Source organism: Anopheles maculipalpis, chromosome 2RL, assembly GCF_943734695.1.
Source record: "Anopheles maculipalpis chromosome 2RL, idAnoMacuDA_375_x, whole genome shotgun sequence".
NCBI classification, from domain to species: Eukaryota; Metazoa; Arthropoda; class Insecta; order Diptera; family Culicidae; genus Anopheles; species Anopheles maculipalpis.
In genome coordinates this window covers 64997762-65018819 of record NC_064871.1, presented here as the reverse complement: position 1 = coordinate 65018819, position 21058 = coordinate 64997762, and the positions used below count along the sequence as shown (strand labels likewise).

General features: G+C 39.7%; 4 protein-coding genes across 7 annotated transcripts in view; 1 reads left to right on the top strand and 3 right to left on the bottom strand.

Annotated features, from left to right (window-relative positions):
* LOC126556103 (uncharacterized) overlaps positions 1-18926 on the bottom strand; it is a 61410-nt gene extending 42484 nt beyond the window's left edge. For all 3 annotated transcript variants that reach the window (XM_050211307.1, XM_050211308.1, XM_050211310.1), the window contains exon 1: positions 18522-18926. In XM_050211307.1, the coding sequence (XP_050067264.1) occupies positions 18522-18924 (403 nt within the window). In that variant the 5' untranslated portion in view covers positions 18925-18926. The remainder of the gene's footprint in view (positions 1-18521) is intronic.
* LOC126556023 (eukaryotic translation initiation factor 2D) overlaps positions 1-21058 on the bottom strand; it is a 526420-nt gene that overhangs the window by 73361 nt on the left and 432001 nt on the right. The window lies entirely within an intron of this gene.
* LOC126556469 (small integral membrane protein 20-like) overlaps positions 1-21058 on the bottom strand; it is a 389536-nt gene that overhangs the window by 92770 nt on the left and 275708 nt on the right. The window lies entirely within an intron of this gene.
* The window catches only part of LOC126556308 (peroxiredoxin-6-like), a 270155-nt gene that overhangs the window by 91138 nt on the left and 157959 nt on the right, over positions 1-21058 (top strand). The gene's annotated exons all lie outside the window — the stretch shown is intronic.

Sequence of the window (21058 nt, the reverse complement as noted above, 5' to 3'; positions counted from 1 at the left end):
CATGTTTGCCAGTTACATCGACGGAAGTGAAACTAACTTCTTGTCCCGTTGCAGTTACTTGGCCATGTTCGGTGTTTTGCAACATGATTTATACGTGCTGGAAATTCTGTTCCCGATCAAAGGGTGTATTCAGGGGGTAAAGTTGTAAAAGTTAATACAAGAGTTTAAAAAAAATGTTTCGAAAGGAAAACAGAGAGCAAGACATATGTTTACGATGCCTTTACGGTCCGAGTTCAATCATCGAAATTTTATGGACCGTAATAAAAGAAGCAACAAAGCAAGAGTCCGTCAAAGAAAAGTTTTTATGAGTTTCTGCTTTTGCTTCCAAAAAAAGCTTTAAAGAGAGAAAAATTACAGTATTTACCACTAATCCGTTGATTAGACAAAAAAGATCAATATATTCGAATCTGATACAGCAGAATCCTTTACGGCTTTGGTTCGGCAACGTATCGTTCATGATCAGCTGATTCGAATGACAATGCTCTTTACGCTAAGGGTACAACACCTGCCCAGTGCAGCCACAGTGCATCGTTTTCACGGAAACTGACACCGTACAGAGATAGGATGGTTCAGGAGCAACCGGCGTTCTGCAAAACCGGTATCGCCGCTCTGGACCTGAACGAATACGGAACAAGCGTTCCTTCCTGCCTGCGAGCCTAAAATATCCGCAATGCGTCAGACACGAGCCGGTCGGTGAAAAGGCACCGACCGGGGGCCAACGGACCCAACGAAATGAGCCCGGGCGAGCAAGTGAGTGAGCGTGAGCGTCTGTATGTGTGTGTGCGCGCGAGAGCAACCCACACAGACCGGTTCCCAGTTTTTGGCGGTTAAAATGCCAATCCACTACAAAAGGTACCACCCGAAGGTGCGGCTAGGTGCGTACGGGTAGGTGAAGTACTGAGTGAGCGAAGCGTGAGCAAGAGAGCCCGAGATGATTTTCACACGGTGTGCGAACAAATCTTTCTCACCCCGGTTGTATTCGTTGCCATCTCGAGAGTGGCTTTGTGGAGGTGTTTTTTATGAGTGTGAGTTGCTGGGTTGCGTTGGAAAATCGAATGAAAGCTTCTGAGAGAATAAAAAGAAATATACAAAGCAACAACAAAAAACTATAGACAGTGCAATTCCAAGAAGAAACAGCGAAAAGGACGATCAGACCTGTGCGATCCTCGAACCGTTTCCGACCGTTTTGGCAGGAAGGGAAAGAAAAAGTCATAAATTTGATTATAAATATGCATGCACTGTTTTGCTATTGTGATGAGGCGACAGAAAGCGGCAGGAAAACAAAGAAAGAAGCTCGCTCCATCGCACAGCATGGTTTGTTGCCGTGGTTGGTCTATGACAGCAGAAGCATCATGTCCCATATGGATACGATGGCTTAGAAGCGCGTAATCGCGTGCCTGGTGAGCGGAAGGAAGCATGTTTGCTACCATGCTACCGGCACACGGAATGATGCTGGCATCTTTGAACGATGATTGAAGGATCGTTTGACAGATGAGTGAACGGAAGGATTTGAGCAGCACATTTTAGAAGGAGAACATGTTGTAGCCAAACCGATGTGTGGTACACCGATTTAGTCTTTGATGTTCACAACGGAAACTGCTGGTTTGTTGGCGCATGATGAAGATAAATTTCCTTTCAAAATAACTTGAAGAATGTATTTATTTACATGTTCGTTTGCAGAACTGAAAGCACTAAAAATGTATTTCATCCAAATGATTTGATGTGGCAAGTAAAACATACGGCAAATATAGTAAACAAATTATTTTCAGACTAAGAGTCCCTGACCTGGATAGTTGATGACTTGTATTAAAATATCGAAATAAACAGCAATAAAAAACGTGCCAGATTAGTCAAAAGAGCTGTCTTAAAGATTTTCGAAGGGAATTAATCGTCACGTGAAAATCAACTTGTAAATATAGTAAATGACAGAAGAGTGGTTTTGCTATTCAAAAATTGTATGCCAAATTTTTCCATAAGGTCTCATTGACTGAATCATGATTCTATTCATCATAATTATATTTATTTCCATACAGGAAACAAAAAATCTTAAAGTTTGCGTTTTTATCAACAAGCCTCATACTTTGACTCTACAAACGTTGATTACAGTTTACTGTTCGTTCACTACAACAACACGCAAATGAGCTACCTAATTTATGCAATAGAATTAACACTGCGGTTCCATTAGCAGAATGACCTTAACTGAAATGAATGAGTCATTTGGCGATGGTCATTTGAGGATCGTTAATGGGGCCAGTGTGACATTTTACTTATTTTTTTTTGGTTTTTATCCTAGTGTTTTGTAACAATTTTAAATGTGTATTTTTGTCTGTGTTTGTGTGTGTGAGAGTTTGGCGATTAAAGCAAAATCTAATTAGAACATCCATCGCCGACTCAACGAGCCGTAATATCGTGGAAAAAAGCCTGATAGCAGGAAATGAAGCCGGCAGTGCGTTGATACTAATAGCAAAATAGTTTTGCTACAAAGTTGCGAGATTTGCTTTCATGAGCTGGAAATAGCCTTTTTGTTTGGAAGTTTAGACACACAGCAAGCAAACAAAGTAAAAATGGTACCGTCTTCTGCCCTAATTTGCAAGTCGGATCGTCTACACATTAAGGCGAATGATGTCGCCGCTTTGCAGATGTCTTTTGCTACTTTCTAATCATCATATTTCTGCTGCCCTTGACGGTATCACGGCGAACAGTGGTGGTAATGATAATCTGGAGCGAATTCCGCTTGGGTAATGAACCCGAGAGCAAGCTGATAAGTTAATCCTAAAGCTGAGCGTTCACAGTTAATTATGCATGCACAGCGCTGTGAAGGAATGGTTTTTGCTTTATCTATTCCAAATTGAAGTTTTGTGTGCAGATAGTGCGATGAAACTGTCGCCTTTATTTATCACCACATTTGCACCAAAGCACGAACTGTATTTCCGTCACATTTCTGCGTTTTCTAGATGGTTAGAGGACATGTTTCCTAACGCTAATGCCATCATGTTTCAATAAGGTAAACAGAATTACATTACTCATTGGATTTGATCTATCACTGCTTAGCAAGATTTATGATAATATTTTTAAGAAAACACGTTGATCAAGAGGTGTAGAACAAAAACAACAACATCTTTTATTCAGTGCAAAAAATAACGATTTATCACTTGATCGTTAGGGTCTGACAAACATCTTTATTAAGCACTATAATTCAAACAAGCTCACTGCATTTATCTTCATGCCACAGCTACCGTATCAGTTGTAAACCGTATTTCAGTTGGAAACATTGCATTTCTTCCATTTGAAAGAGGCTGGAAAATTTTCTTGAGCATTAACACGCATGCACACGGAAATCGAAGATCAAAACAAATGTATTCCACCGCTAACGCCAAAACCGTTCTACCATGGGGCAAGGCTTTGAAAATAATAAAACCAAAGAAATATGACTTTCCGTTGGCATGAACGTAAGAGAACAAGCACCTTTTGAAATGACGAGCTTCTTGCTTTTAGCTTGCAGAAAGAAAAAAACATGTCTGATTTTGGCAGCGGGAAAGAACGACTTTGTGCGCAACGTGCGAGATCGTTTTCGACCGCAAATTCGGCAAGGAAAGAGCAAAGGCTCAATAAAGAAAGCAATTATCGTGATAAATAGTTATAAGTAGCAGCAACAATAACGGAGCATTGGTGAAGCGATTTGCACCATGTGGATCGAATTTTTGTTGAACAATGTTAATCCCTGCAGTTTGAGGTTTGTTTAGTATCGCAATGTGAAAGTTAAATGTTGATTCCTAATGCCGGCAAACGTGAGCCTATACTTGAGGAAATTTGTGGTGATATTTGGCTATGAGCATGAATCTTGAAACCTTTTAGGCCCTGCGAACAGCAAGACGACAAGACCCTTCGGATTATGAGTTACCGAAAACCCTGAAACGACCATTGGTATAAAGGACCTTGTTGACGACGAGCAGATGAAGCTTAGACGACGAGGACTCTTGGACTACAAGATGTGTAATGTGCCAAAGATGAAGCTTTTTGGATTATGAGGTGTTTTCGTATGGATGACAAAATCTCTAGGTAGATGAGGATTGAATAAAGAGGCCCCGTCTGCTAATATATATGATAGCAGATAAAGCTCCTTGGAGAAAGAGTTCTCCTGCCAGATGAGCTCTCTTTAACCAAGAAGGTGTTTTGGAAAATAACTCAGCAGGGTCCCTCGCGCTCATTTCGCCAATCGTCAAACATTTTAATGATTGTTGGATGAGTTTATTCGTGCAATTATTTTTTGCATGTTCTTTCAGGATTTTCTTAACGTAGTCCAATGAACTCCTTCAATTAATATAAAATAAATGTTTCTTCCTTTCCAAAACCCTTAGTTTGTTTTAATATCCGAGTATAAAGAAAAAAAGTTTCTTGTTTTATAGATCCAATAAAATAGAATTAAGCGTTATTTCAACTCAATCTGAGTGTATTGTAACAAAAATGCCGCCAATCAGAACCAATCACATCAACCACTCCATAGTGCACATAGGATCTCTCCCAAACATTATTCTTTCAATGTTGGCAAGCGTAAACAGAAGTCCACGACAGGGAAAGCCCAAAAATCTCCTCCACTGCTACACTCTAATAAACGATCACATTCCCTTCCTATCGAGTTGCATTACACGACCTTTCCGTCGATACTTACGAACCGACCGTTCATGTCGGCTTCGAACGGACCAGCGAGCCGTTTTGTTGCGTATGTTGACTTCACCAAAATTTTCGTAACCTTCAATTCGCAGTACCGTGGAACAAAACCTCGTAACACGGTGTCTGTCCGTTGTGCGATCTGTGTTGAGGCAGAAAAAAAGGAAAGAGCCCATAACCATCGTTTGTTCGTTCCATTTGGGACCATTTATGATGCTTAAGACGACGGCCGGTTCGTACTGTTGAAAATGGTTGAGTGATTTTTCGTACCGCCCCTTAGCTTACGGTTATGACTTCGAGCGGAACCATCATTACTTATTACCAGGGTGTTCTGAAAGCTACCTCCACCATCGTCAGCAGATTGTAGGAAGCTTCATCATGATTTGCTTCCAATGGGGTTTGATCTGGGAACGGTTTTCTTATATCGGGTAGAATAGCGGTAAAGCAGGAATATCGTTCTGAGCTAACAGTTTTCTGTCTTTTCTGTTTTGCTGTCTTCGTATGGTGAGAAATTATGATTTTATCATCAATTCTGAGTTCTTTACGTATTAAGTTCCATGATAAATAAGATAGCAATAGATGGAAAGAGAACTAAAGTTAGCTGGTTTTCGAATATTGTCTTATCTTTTATCAATTTTATTTGTCATCAATTTATGTTCATTAAATTGCTACTGATATGATGAATCCTAAATTCTCAAAAGAAATTCGATTTGTTGAAGTTTTTGCCGTGCCGATTTATTTTGTCTGATGCACATTGGGTAAAATTCCTCTCTTGAATCAAGAGAATTGACGAAACAGAATATCTTATTAGCTTTGGGTAAACCCAGGGAGGCTGTCTTTCACAAATATTGCTATGGGGGCTCATTTACATTTGAGAATAGGAAATGAAATTTTTCCCTCAGGAGTACACGTTTAAAGTTTTATCCTTCGTCCTACACTCGCCAATGCGGGGGTGTTTGGGTAAGGGTAAAAAGGTTGGTATGTTTAATGCAAAGAATTTAAAACAGTCTTGTACTTCGCATATTTAAAGAAATTAAATGCCTTTTAGGAAAAAATGTTGAATTTTCATTATAAAGAAAACAAACAAAAAGCTGTGCTGTAATATTGAAGATAGAAATTCAATTTGAATTGGTATATTTCGTATAAATTGTAAATATCAGTCACATTCGAAAAAGGTGAAAAAGTTTCCAATAAGCCACTCCTTGAAGCTTCAAATTGAGGTTTAACACATCACACCACTAATGCACAATAAGTGACAACTCCGAAAAAAAGCTATCAAAAATGCATCACGGAGAGTTTGGCAAAACTTATAAAGTACATCGATTGGATAGGTTCTCTGTCGTTCTGACTATGTTTGCGACGCTTCTATGAAATATGTCGCTAATGGGATGTGGCGTTACGAATGGATGTATAAAGCAGAAACAAACTCCACTTAAGAAAACTTCTCACCGTGTGCTCTACGCTCGCATGTGTATTGAAAATCGTGTTTTCAAACATCGAACCATTTGGCAGTGACAACGTTGGTAAGCGTGCCAACAATGGCGAGCATCCGCTGATAAGAATTTGATGAAATAAAACTCACAGAACCACACCTGCCTGTGGTTTTTTGTGTATGGGAGCGCATGTGTTGGTCTTTTAATCGATTTGCTCGACACGTTTTTGGCCGGATGCTAACGAAATTTGCCATTTCCGTCGGTTTTAGCTTGCTTTTCATCCCGTTCAAAAAGGATGATAAAAATAAATTCCAAGACGAACCACTTTCAAGTTGTTCTTGTATTAGCACTTGTTAAATGAACCGCGCTACGATGGCGATGTTCTTTTTGTGGCTTTGTGGTGCAAGAGTAACTTTGATGTATTTTATTTTATTATAGAACAACACTTTATGCAGAAAAATTCATGTTTACGCATGCATGCAGTTGTACACATTATCTTGGGTGATATTGCTAAGACAAAAGGTATTAGATTAAGAGAGAGAGAGAGAAAGAGACAAGTTCTGCCTGTTCGTTACCTTGTATTAATTCTTGGCTTAATGTCCTGCTAGGTCACGCTGATCATCAAATGGCATCCTAGACCATGTAGTTGGATAATCAACCTTAATTACAGAGAAACGGTGTGGATGAGAATTGAACTCCTGTCCTGCCGTATGAAGACCGAAGTTCCATCACTGCCGGACCGTCCTAATTTGCATTAAAAACCTTTCAATAATTGCATTTTCTTTTGTCGTGTGAAGAAACATAATGCAAATGTAAGCGTTCCTTGTAATGTTCTTTTGTAAACCTTAAGTTCACTCGTACACAAATAATGCTGCTTTGTTGCTTCTCAATCATGCAATTCTATCCCGTACGGAAGTAAACGGTGTGGGAAACAATTTCCTCTACCTTTTTTTCTGATCCGATTTGCATTCCGCGTGGGCCGGGTGAAGGCACCCGTAACCACGTGACAGGTAATTTCCGTGAAACGGTTGGTTCCATTCATTACATGCTTTGGAAATGGTTTTCTTTTTGCTGGTTGCAACAATCGTGTATCGACCATTTGGCTTTAAAAAAACCCCCGTAATTCCGTTACATACATTCGCTCATGCCTTCTTCTGACCGATGAAGCACGTTCAAGCTTAATTTACAGCAGGCAAAAAGTGAACAACTACCAAACGCGGTAACGAGCAGGTCGGTGTCCGGTAAGGGGCCGATGCTCTCACTTACCAACTTCCGCTACCGGAATGTGCCGCTGCCGTATGGTAACGATCGGAAGCCAAAAGGGGTTAACCGACAACCGCTTCCGTAATTGATCCTCAACGAAACGAAAATGCTAACGACCAACACTTGGTTCGAGCGTGCCACGAAGGAATGATAATGTGCACTCGATACTTCCGTTGGAGAAATAGTAAAGAAGCACCTCACCGTTAATATCCTCTGCCCAAAGCTATCTTTGTAATCTCCTGTCCTTCCAAAATTGCGTCGTCTTCTCGGACGGTAGCACCTTTTAAAGCAAGAGGCTTCTACCAATCGAACCGATCCCCTCCTTGAGGAAGAGCAGGACATAATTGTAACTCCTTTGACCCGACCCTACTTTCGTTCGTCTGTTTTCGTTTTAGCAAAGTAATGTTTACACCCAGTAAGTAAATGCACACTAACGTAATCACTTGGATTGTATCGCCCTTCTGCTAGGAGAACGCTACGTCGACCAACTATTTGCTGCCTCGGAAGACGCCAATGGCATAGTAAAGAACCGAGGAAACCTTACTAGGTGGAGGCCAATCGTGGCCAACGGCACTTAGGCGAAAGTGCGAAAGGTTGCCTGGGAAATTGAATTAGGCTCTGTTCGCTCTGGTCGTCCTCGTGACGAGGGTCGCAATGGTCGGTAATTAATTGGTACACGCACCGCAGACTCTTTGAAGGAGTAAATCGGTCCGCAAAGGCAAAAACAAAATGAAAACTTATGGTAAAGAAACACAGTGGCACACAAAAACGCAACTTTGCTGGAATCGGATGAAGGAAAAACGGAAAAGCTATTCAAGCGGTAGCATATCATTTACTACTTAGCAAGACAGCTTGGGTAGGTAGGTTGAAAACAGACAGGAAGCACACAAAAATGTACAAATTAGACGCCAGCTCAATCAACCAACTGGATACACCGAGAGGGTGATGAACTGAAAGGTAATAATGAAATCATTCATCACCACTGACACGAAAACGCTTACGAAACGGTCTACGATCTGATTTCAAACTGTTTGTGGCTGATGATAGAGCTCGAAGCGATGTCTTTGAGCAATGTGGATGCAAACCACAACTCTGCTAACTTTCAGTTTACGACATAATGTGATGCATTAATTGATAGATATCTTATCAAATGAGAAATCGTTAGAACAGCCATCTTTGACAGGTTATTGCGACTGGGGAGTATGCCATTTGTATCAGCCGCTTTAGTTGCTCCAACTTCCTAGTCTTTATAATCTGATAGTATGTATATCTACAGTAAATAACGAATCAATACACAATCACTTATATCATTTAAGCTTCAAGGAATTGTTTTTTCTCATTATGGATTTCTTTAGAATTGCTCCTTTGGAAGTCAAAACATAAAATAATTTCTATGATACTAATAACTGCTGTAAATTTTAACGAAGTAAAGTTGGGCCCTGATATTGGGCTATGTCATGACTTCAGACAATTGATGCAAATAATTGTACCTGAATGTTTAACAATTCTTGGCATAACGCCAAGATTCTGGTCGAAAAAGGAAAACAATATAATAGAATTTGTGTAAAAGATTTTGTGTGTATCGAAATTATTTATCTATAATTGTTTATCGCACATAATTGTGTTCGTAAAGATTTTTGTATATTAATTCCTCAAAAAATGTTGCAAGTTTGTGATGCTTTTAGCGATCATTCTACTAAATTGACATGTCTGTTATATTTTGATTTCGGATAAGGTTATCGGTTTAGTTTTGTCGTTGCATCATTGTTCGAAAGAATGAAAGCATTTCTTTTGTTTCTTCTTGGCCCAATAATCTCAAGAGATCCTTCCTCTTTCATTGCTGGATTCTGTGACTTAAACATTCGTGGCCGCTACTAACAAAACCACCTCAATTCAAGATGGTTAAGTATGACAGAAATCAACTAAAATGTACTGCAACTGCTTCGAGAGGTCTTGTCTCTTGGACCTACCTTTTTTGACTTCCTTGATTTGTTTATACCTGTAGTTGGGTAGTTAGTCCTGCATACGAAGGGACGGTTCGGAAAGGATTTGAAGCTCAGATTTGATATCATATCTTATCGTATGGAGATATTTTTTGCGTTTATTTAAAGAGGCTTTGAGTCTCTTAGACTCCATTCGCCTCTCTTCTGTATACAACAAAAGGTTAATACTAACAAAAAATTATTACGGATGCGATCATATGAAGATTGCTGCTAATGGCGGTTCAACCACCGAATCTCCACAAAAAAATGGAAAATAATGGATTGATTATTTCCTTTTTGATCCTCAACTACTCCCCAAATGCAATTACCACAGACAAAAGGTTTTTTCAGGGTAGTGAGATAAATTATTCTTCCTCCATTCGACTTGTCACCTTATAATTCATCGCCATTATTTTATTATGTATTCTACTAGTAAATTCCATAGCAGTTCGGCAAACATTCCACCAGTGGTGAAACATTTCTCCGAATAGCGTTACCAGACGTTACCGCTGGGTGTGGAAAATCTCAGCCACCACCTTTTAGGCAAAGTCTTGAAGTACGGTTGTCGAAAGCAAAGCCTGGATAAACCAGACAGAAAAAAAGTAAGGTCACTTTTTGACTTCTCTGTACCGGTGAAGCTTGCGGTGAATGAAGATTAATGAAGTCTAGGGCGATGTGACAGTTGATTTCCTAGCTGTGGAGTAAAGTGAAAAAAATGTTCTTAATCTCTCTCATCTTTATCCACCTAAACTAGCCCAATAATCGCGTTCCGTACATCTGATGGGACTAATTAATTAATGATTCCACCGGTGTGTGACTTTTATTTGGAAATGAATGCAGAACGGTATTTCGAGGTTTGTTTGGTCCTCTTTGGAGCTTAATTTATTCATTTGTCGATGTGCAACTGATGGTAATACACCGCAGAAAGAAGACACAGACGGTCGATTGGTCAATAGGGCTTTGTTTTATGGTGCAGGAAAGGCAGAAAGGGAATGGGGATTAAATATTGTCAAATTCATACAGCTGGAGGACAACCTAATCACCTTAGAGTTGGTGACAATTCTTGAAATAGTTGTGTTAAAATAGTTCCCTTTTGTGCAATAATTCAACTGGAACGAGTTTTACTTGCAATAGTTGAACCCAGGACCTACATCTATGTTCCACGACGCAAAAACTGTATTTGCAGAAGTAGTATAAATTTTCATAACGACGAAAAAAGCGTAAAGTTGTGATAAGAACTGATAAACCGCCCTACGGATTAATGCACAGGTCATATAAAGGTGGCTGAACAATTCCACCATAATCTCGTGTTAGTGTCTGTTACAAGCATGATTTTTCTCCACTATCAATGCTTTTCATCGCACACTTAATTCCACACCACTGCTAAGCTGCGGGTGTTGCTTTAAAATAGAAACGCTCATCGTTGGCGTACAAGAGCAAGGAAAAACATGACACCACCAGGCGTCTCCATCGCGCTATCGCGTATCGCCTCATCGGTAGAGCTATGACATATCGTTGAGCAAACAATGGAGAAAAACTAAAAACAAAAGAAAAACACCATACCGCACAAAAGGAGACATTCCCTTTTCTCTCGGTGTATTACAAGTGGCAATGAACAAGCGAGGTGATGGAATAATAAAAGAACATAAGCAGAATTGAATGTACGGTATGCAAGCGCAGTAAAGATATCTAGATAATGCTCAACATGGCACCCGCACTTGTAAGTTCGCTCTTGAGCGACGGTGAAAGCCCCAACGGAGTGTGGAACAATGATTGGAATGAAGCGAAAAACAATGCCAACGCAAGAGAGTTGATCATTCTTGTACCTTTCGAATGGTTCTTTCGGGCGTATGCTTACAATGCTGCTAAGGGGTGCATCAAGCTTGGCACGGTTTTGTGCGCTAGCAGCACACGTAAACGTCCTCTGATCAGTTGAGTATGCTGTCGATTGGGTATTGTTTTACGTCGTTGTAGAAGTGCACCGCCTAGAAGCGAAACCACTGGGGAAAAGTGTTTGGAACGAATGTGAACTGATTTAAAATTTCAAGATAAATGCAATGCACTCCAATCTACAGGTAGCACGGTTGCTAAAAATCTTGATTAAGTAAAGTGCAGTGAAACGGTTTTCCATTACCAGCCATACGTCCGTACAACGTTGAATGGTAAATGAAAATTCCACTTGCACTGTTTCCGTACATATGTTTTCGTAGAATTTACCGAGGGGAGCACATATGCGTAGTAGAGTAACATTCGCATGCTGCGTACTTTATTAAGCATGCAGTTTATTCGTACGTGTGTGCCATAATTGTCCATGGCTAGTTCGGCCAGTGTGCAAATGAATATTTAAAATTGGAACCGGTGTCGAAGGGGATTGTATGGACAGCACGTCACATGCATACTGCTTTGGTATATAAGGATCTATACATAGCAACTTCCTGTAGAGGAAAGGTGTTGATATCATTAGAAAGTCCAATAAAAATTCATTATATAATTTCGAACGCAAATTTCACCTAACAATTCTAATGTTACAAGTTTCCTGTTTGAAGAGATATGATGATTCTAATGAAATACATCGTTGCTGCTAATATTGATATTGTAATTTATGTGTATAAAACAATTAAATATTTGACATTGAGTTATAAAATGTGTAGGACACTGATTTAAAATATTTGGTATCTTATACAAACAAGCAACAAAATAAGCTTCAATGACCTTTACTGTATCTAAACTACTTTGTTCGTGACCTCACCCTCCACAATATTTGAAATATTCTCGTTTTTGACTCCTCCTTCGCTACAAACGTCTGGCAACAGAGATTGTGCTATCGTCACCGGGTGGTAGAAACAAAACATAACGACAACATCAGCATCCCACCACACCGAGTCCGGATCGTTCTGCATCACCACCATTCCCAAAGACGTTTGTCAGCATTTCCATAATAAAATGAGCAAACTAACAACCCGCTGAGCATCGCTTGCAGCATTTCTACTGATAAGGTTCCACCCATCGACCAAAAGCTATCGAACGGTCGATGATGCTTTTACTTGCCATTTGTTTTTTTTCATTATTTATCAAAAGTTACATTTTGCTTGGACGCAGCCCATGCCAATCGACTGCGGGAAATGCGGTACGATTGTTGCACTCAAACGAGGGAACTGATTGAAAAAACTTGCTTAATCTGTTCAGCGCTCCAGTTTTTTTTTTAAGTGGACAATTTATTATGCTTCGAAGGACGCAGCATGATCAACATCTACTGCAAAAAAGAAGTAGTGACGATTTTTTTTTTCGTTTCAAGAAAATCGAACGAACATCTTCAGTTGCAGAACAATCGTGCAAGTGCTGGGCAGTATCCAGTTTTGGTAATATTTGACCGATCCAAACGCAAACTCAAATCAAGTGGCTGTGATTTAGAACGAATGCGTATTTTGGTACCATCACGATACAACCAAAAATCATGTTCTTTGCTATTTTCTATTCTAAGTTTCACAATAGTTTGTTATATAATTAGCTCTTCAATGCCCAATGGAGTGTTGTTAATTTAATGCCCAATGGAGTGTAGCGAACGGCGCCGCTACCATCTTATCACCGGGCCATCCCAAGGTAAAGTTATTATTATAGTAATTTAAAATTACTATATTACTTACGTAGAAAAGATTAATGCGAATGATATTTTAAATTGTTAGTTTTTTTTATTCATAAAGGACGGCCTGGCCGTATTGCTTACAATAAACTTAAAATTAGTATACTCCTTTCATATTTGCAGGGAGACATTTCCTTCTCCGAGCCGTGAAAGGGCACCATATCCCGGGTGTGCTCGGTTGAAAATTGTTAGTTAAATCCAGTAAAAAAATGTACACAATAGTTTAAATCAAATTTCAAAATCTTCTTTGGCTCGATATTTCTCGGTCTGCCTTTACCTTGACTGGATATTAGCTATAACTGGATCAGTCTCGCGTTCGAAGTGCAGGTGCGGACAGAAGGCTAACGTGTAAAGAATTTGTTGGATTCGTCAATAATTTCACGACAATTGTTTCTTAGTTTCTCGTTTCCAATTTTTGAAACTCGAAAAACCTTTTGCTGACTAAGGTAGTAATTTGTTTTTGCCTTTTTAATGATGTAACGCAGTGTAAACAACTTTGTTTTACCAAATAAATCAAATAAAAAATATTTATATACTTCCCATTTTTCAGCTCGCTGTAAACAGGTGTTACAGTTAGCCATTAACCTCAAAACTTTTTTTTATTACAACCGTTATTGTAAAAAAACACCGTCCACTGTAGGCAAGCAGGTACCTGCTTACAATGAGGTCATTCGCTTTGGCTGTTTTAAATAGGGTTGTTTTGAAATTTTCCTCACCTCACCTGTACAGATGTGATCGGTGCTTGGCTATGAAAGCGGAGCAAAATTTACGATTTCGTGCCAGAGGTAAATTTGACAGTACGCTAGCTTATAGTATAAGAAAAAAGAAACCAAACAAAGTGGTAAGCATATGCTCCCGACTGGACAAAATTTACAAACAGTTCACGTTTTTTGTAATCCCAAACACGTGGGAATGTTTGTTGAATGCGCTACCAGGCGCCTCCATCACTTTAAGAACGGCACATGCATACTATCACATTGTTGGTTGTTTTCTTTTTGTTTTGCTCTTTCATTGCACTTCCGTTCGAAGGTTAGAAACGGTTGGTAGGTACAAAGGGTAAGCGACAATCCGCGTATCAAATAAGATGTGTGTCAGTAGCGAATCATGTAAAAAATGAATGAAATACCGAGAATAAAGGGATTTGAAGGTTCTTTTTGCAATAAAAGCATAACATGAACGTTTTATATCTGCTTCAAATGTGATTTTTATTTCTTTTGTTTTTGTGCAATGACACTTCAATTCGCATTGTTTTTGTTTCGAGTTATTGCATTACATGTAAATTCTGTAGAATTTTGTAAATGATTCATGCCTACATCGAAATATCTTTGTTTTCTGTAAAGCAAAGCGCAACTTACATTTATTGAAATCTGTAAAGTGCTATTCCACTGCTGCTGTAATTTTTATCACATCCACAAAAAGAAGAATGTAAGTCAAAAGAGTTTATATAAAATGGTCGGATATTAAAACATTCAGCTATTTCAGTTCATTTTTGTGTACTTTAGTAGCATGAGTTGTATATGAAAAAGAAAATAAATAATTTAACTCAATATTTAATCAAGCTTTTGTTGAGTGCAAAGTTCAAACCTTGCGACGTAGAGCGATAAATCTTTTATGTCAACAGAGTGTACAGCGTAAATAACACTTATTTATCTTGTCAATATCAATTGAAGCTGGTTGTGGAGAGCGCTGGATGTGCTTACGTTTGTTCGTTGTGACCTTCGCTCGAAACGCTTCTTGACTGCAAGGAAATTATGCTACAATTTTGTCTTTATCCTTTATTGCTCAGCCACTTAAGCTGTGCTCACTGCAGTGCGGTCAATGCGTCAATGGCGTTGAGCTTGAATTTTGAAACAATAAATACATCCGAACTTAGGAAGATCATTCCTACGGCAAGTAAGGCAAAAATTTTGTTGCAATTATTTGCAGGTGTTGTAGGCAAATCTATAAACACAACTTGTAGCACCCGTTGAATGCATTTTTTTACTTTTAAAACTTTTTTTTTCTATGCAATTACTTTGCTACCCTCGGGCTGATCAATCGGAATGATGGGAAACTTTTTCACCATCGCTCACCTGTTGTGCGCTTGGTTTGATGTATTTTTCCATGATAAACCGTTTGATGAAGCAAAGAAAAACAAGTTTTTCCCATTTCTGTTTGCTATGCAATTTTTCTGCTCAGCGGGTTATTTCCCACTAAGGATTCCATTTTGCGGGGAGGGTTGAGACATTTTTCCAATTTTTACCGACAGTGATTAATCGACGCCGAACCTTTTGACGTACGAGAAGAGAAGGAAAGCGTGTAAGTGTGGAAGAACTTTTCAGCTTCGAAAAGTAAATAGCGTGCGGGTTGTTTGATAATTTGGTAAACCTTTTTAAAAAAGTAAAAGTGATTTATACTAGCTTATACAAAAATGCACATATCTTTAAATCGAAGGTATGCCTTACTTGCGGTTGCTATAAAATACGATTTGCTTTTAGTCTTATTGAAAACACAACCATTCAATGGTAAAATGCCTACCGCTTTGGAGATTAAGTGACCCGATCCAAGGCTGGGGTTGGATCTGTTTTAAAAGCTTTCAAAAGGTTTCCACCATACATCCTTTTCGTTCGAAACCTTTTTATGCCCTGTTCCTCAATACGAGATATTGCTATAACCGTATTATGTTGAATGGCATCAGTCAACAAATGTGTCTATCCCAACGCACTTAAACGAAACATCAGTTTGAGCGCAAGAGAAATAGGTGAAGCAAAAGCGAGAAAATATTGTTTGAAGTGTGTTGCCAAAAAGGTTTATGAAGATGCTGTCGCTTGCAGTAAAATGATAGACTCACATATTCTTAACGATTGATACGTGATCGCAGGCCGTAAAGATACCATTTGGGATGCTTTCTCCAGCGTCGACTCACTCTGTGCACGGGATATTACGTGTGTGAAGTGTGTGTTTTTCCCCCCGAATCCTCTTCTTTTCCTTGGACTTGCTATGTCAACTTTCTACGAGATTAGCAGACAAACATCGATTTGTTTGCTTCTTCACAACGTACAAACGTTGGGACGCATTTTCATCTCATACGCTTGCTTCACCAATTGAAATCGCTTGATCCTGCAAAACACCTCGTGGACTGTTTTTCTTTCGGTTCGTTTACCAAAAGAAAGGGTACGATGAAGCAGTCTCCGTTGTGGTTCCATGGCTTGGGAAATTGAATCCGATAATATCAACTATGGAATGTGACGTTTCATTGTGAAACGTTCACATTCCTGTTGGATCAATTTTGCACGGGAACACGCACACAGAGTGAATGGGAACCTTTTTAAAGGGACGATGATGACAGGATGCAAAAGTGAAAGGACGCTTTCTAATCCGATCTGGTCAGTGGTGTTCAATCGATCTACATCTACCTTACAAACCCCCCCCCCCTTCCTTCATCATTTGGATCGATAGCTTTGTATGAGCGCTTGAGTTTCCGGTCAGTCAACGATTATGTGTAGTGCAGAGGAAGCACACTGCAGTACGGTTCGGTGAACTTTTTTGACCGCAATGCAGCACACCACTCTAGTCAATCGCTATCGGAAGATAGTTTTCAGCGTATTTCTTGCCGTAAGTGTGTTGAAGAAGGGACTAATTTCCCCAGAATCGTGAATACAAAATTCTTCTAAACAAAATCATATGCATCGAATGTTGGTTATAGAGCCATCGGATAGTATTTCTCAGGTCACAAAACAAGTGTCTCCATGTTTAAAACAATCCGTGATTATGACAGAAAGAACCATCCGAACATTCTACGTCTTATTATTGTTCAATCTAAAATCGCTTATTGTTTTAACATGGAACTGGAACATGGAATAACTTGTTCTATGGCCTGAGAAACACTGTAATTATACTGACCAGAAAGCTCTGCCGAGTATGTGAAAATGGCATTAATCACGTATTAAATAATGTCTGGAATGAATTTAAACAACATAACGATCGTTTAAATACGATGAGAAATTTCATAAGTTACTATTTCATTTATTTATTAAAAAAATATTTTTAATGGTGAATTCTTCGCAATTGGAAAAACAAAATTTCTCAAGTAGCCAATAATACACAAATTGTTTACAAACAAACATATGAGAGAAAATAAACATTCAGTGCGGCAAATGAAAGTCAGACTAACATCGCATTATGAATTTTAGCGATACCGTCGTACATAATAAAAATTTCGTACAATCATTATTTCATTTGTATGAATCACCATCATCACCAACGAAGGCATTCGGCGTACGAATGATCCAAACCAAACTTTCGCACAGCACAACGGTGATTTTCGCTTATAAAAATGGCGAACAAAAAAAAACTGTTGCACAACTAAAAACGAGCAAAACTTTGCGAAAAATCGATCCATCGCCAGAAGGTATACCATTCACATGAAATGAGAGTGAAATAAATAGGCAACTGCCGGTAGGAAATTGTTCTTGGTTGGAAAAAATCCTTAATAATTTTCAATAAAAGAGAAAACATGGCATTTTTAGTTTAAATAAAAATGGAACAAATCAAGCATTCTATTATACATGAAATATTTTTACAATGAGTATTATATTGGGATTAAATTAAGAGATTGAAATAAAAGAGTATATAATTATTAGCGTCATTGCTTTGCAATTGCTTTTTTAAATAACTGCTGACGTACTCAATTAATGGCTATAAAATTATTTTTATTTAACATAAAGATGAATTATATTTTTAATTTATTGTATGATCCTGGCAAAACATTACATCGTTCGATCCGTTTCTTTAAAAGAATTTGTATGTAAATATGTTACAAGTCTCATGCAAATCCTCTGAAGCACTGTTGCACATCTGTTTCACTTCAGCGAATTAACGTTCAACTACCAGAAACACTCCAGAGCATGTTCATCTTTGTAAAATTTCTTTTCAGCAAAGTGGCACATTCCTCAAGCTCAGCAAAACTGGCCAACACTCTGGATTAGGCGAATCTGGCAGATGATTAATTTGTCGTTAGTTTTAATGAGTTGCAAAGCACTGACACATATTGTGGAATGTTGACAGCTTTCTTGATAAGAGAAAATCGCTTGCGGATGGGAAGCGAGTGATTAATGGAACCGGCAGCACGGGAGGGATTATATTAGAGAGAGAGAGAGAGAGAGAGAGAGAGAGAGAGAGAGAGAGAGAGAAAGTAATATTGCGAAACATTTCCATTTGCTGAACTGGAGAAGTGCTGGATGGATGAAGATTGGTGAGTGGTAATGATGAGTTTTCCTCTTACTTTGATTCGTTTTTTGATAAACTGAGAGCAGATGTAAGTAGTGTGTTTAATATTAGGAATTTAACCTTTCAAAGAAATTGTTTTACACATTTACAAATTTAAGCAACATTTAGTGCATTATCTACTTAACTAACTTACCATTCACTAACTCAACCATCAAACAGTTAAACAAGCCGTATTATCAAAGTGATGCAACACAAACACCGAAACGGAACATAGTCTAACTAAATGAGCTTCACTACAAAAAAAAAAAGGAAAGGACCAAGACTTACCGCTGGAATTATGATTCGCATTGCTGTTGTTGTTGTTGTTGTTGTGGTTATTGTTGTTCCCATTGTTGTTGTGGTGTTGATTGGCAGCATGTTTCTGTCCGTCGCCGTGTACCAGCAATCCGTGCCCACCAGCGTTCGGTATCTTGCCCGGCATACCAACGCCACCGACCACAGGCAACGAGTTGGCGTGCGTCAGATTAACCGGATGTGGACCATGATGGCCGACGGTGCTATGATCCGCCGTCGTCTGGATGGCAGATAATGGTATAGCCAGACAGTTGTTCCCGGGCGCCTGCAGACAGTCCTGCTCCGACTTCGGCAGTGGCGAGTAGGCTATGATGGACCCCCGACCCGAAGATGGACTGATACGGTTGTACCGTCCACCGGTGAGCTTGTCACTCATCTTGTTGCAATATCTGGTCCGATCTGGTTCGTGGTTCGCCAACAGGTGGCGCTGGTAGCTGGACGGCACTGACGGGAGAGGCTTTGGTGGCTTTGGCGCGACGGAAGGATCCGGCTGTTGGTCAATGTCAGATCCGGCACGTGCCGATCCGTACTGATCATTCTAGGCGTTCCTCGCACGTTCGCGATGCGTTCGATGGCTGTTGCTCGGCTATTGCATGTTGTTGGTTTGACACACTTGGTAACTTGGTAGGGTTTGGTGTTTGCTTATATGGTTTCACTGCACTTGAACAACGACCCTGGCCCAGGTAATTCACCACAAAACTGTGCTCTTGTAAATTAAATCTTGCTCTACACCGAAGCAGCAACAAGAAGAATAAAGCGCAGGGATTTGCAAATCTCCGACATGAAATTAATTCGTTTCACTGTACATTACACTGAAAAAACGAGAAGGCGACATCTTTTAACATTAATCTCCAATTCATCTTTCTTCTTCTTGACTTAACGACCTGCTAGGCCACGCTGGCCATCGGATGGCTTAATAGACTTTGCGATACCACGTAGTTGGATAACCAGTCCTCATTACGTGGGACCGGGTTTGAACCTCGGGCCTGCCCTGTGAAGACCAATGCCGTTGTCCCCTCACCTCCGGGCTGGCCTAACCTCCGTATGTAAATGGTATTTTCATTCGACAGCTTGCGCTTAACCCATTGAACCATTGACACACGTCACTCACGGGACATTTTTTGAGGAATGAGGGGACGATTTCCCCTCTGTAGGACTTTTAGTAGCATCAAAACATCGGATGCACATCACACTTTTGCTTCAAGTACACAACCACATTGACTAGCTTTCGCGTGCAAAATGAAGCATTTCGACAATCGCGCATCTGATTGTGGTGTTTCCTGCAACTGAAACGCCAACCTACAAACACTTTTTTGTTGTCACTTTCGCACATTTTTTCGCATTCTCTTTAAATCCCTGCCGGATCTCATTCTTCCAACCCGACCGACTTCGGTAAAGAGTTTTCCCCACGAGGTGGTAAAGTTTTTTTTTCGAAAGAAATTTCCGTTTTTTACGCTATAATTAGATACGAACTGCCAGTGTAAGTAGTAGGTAGCAGCATCAACAATCATCATCTGATCTCGCTTCTCTCGCTTTTGCTTGCGTATCTATCACGGTACGTTATCTCGATCTTGATTCACGCGTCCCATCATCCGATTTTTCCTCGCTTTCCCCGGCGTTGTTAGCGCTAAGTTTATCGTAACCTTTTGATTTTCATAAGATCATCTCGACCAAACTTTGCCTAGACTTGGGTAGGAAAATTGTACTCGAATAGAAAGGTATATAAATGCCATCGGCAGATGACTTTGGATGATTTATGGAGCAAAAGTGGATGTGTTACTATTTTTCGTCATTTGCTGAAAAAAAGTGATTGTTGTGCTAGATTGGGTTGAAGTTCTATTCCACTCAAGTACAAAAAGTTAAATAAAAAAAATGTTTAAAAAATCCACTTTTCTGATTTTTTTTTCGCATTAAACAACTTCCAAAAACACAAAACTCTTACAGCTTCAAGCAATAAAACGACAAAACAAAGGCTGAAACTGGACATCTAATCTCCTTGACGCCAATTGTAAACAACAATCCATCTCTGCACTCGGGTGCATGTTTAAAAAAACGCTTCCTGAACTGCAAAACATTCGAAACACCGCACTAAACACTAGCGTTAACACACCTATACACACGTGCAAACCCGGACCGCGTGCCCAATGCCGTGTGGCGCACTCGTATTGAACGGAAATCCCGGCGCGTACTACTAGAGGACCAGTGACCGTACAAAGAAAACGAAATCGGGGAAGAAAAAGCAACTAACACAGTCGACAACCGTCACGCGGCCGTTGACGGAAATACACACATGCGTTTTCGACGTCGTCGGTTGTCGTCGACACACTACCGGGAAGGACGAAACTACCGCACTGCTCGAAGGCGTTCAAACGACTACTACGTCTGTGGCTTCCGAGGCGACGAATGTTCCGCATACCACCACTACTACTACTACTACCAGAGCGCATCATACAGAGATAGCGTGAGCAAGAGTGAGCGAGTGTGAGCGAGGCAGGTGAAGCAGTAGCCTT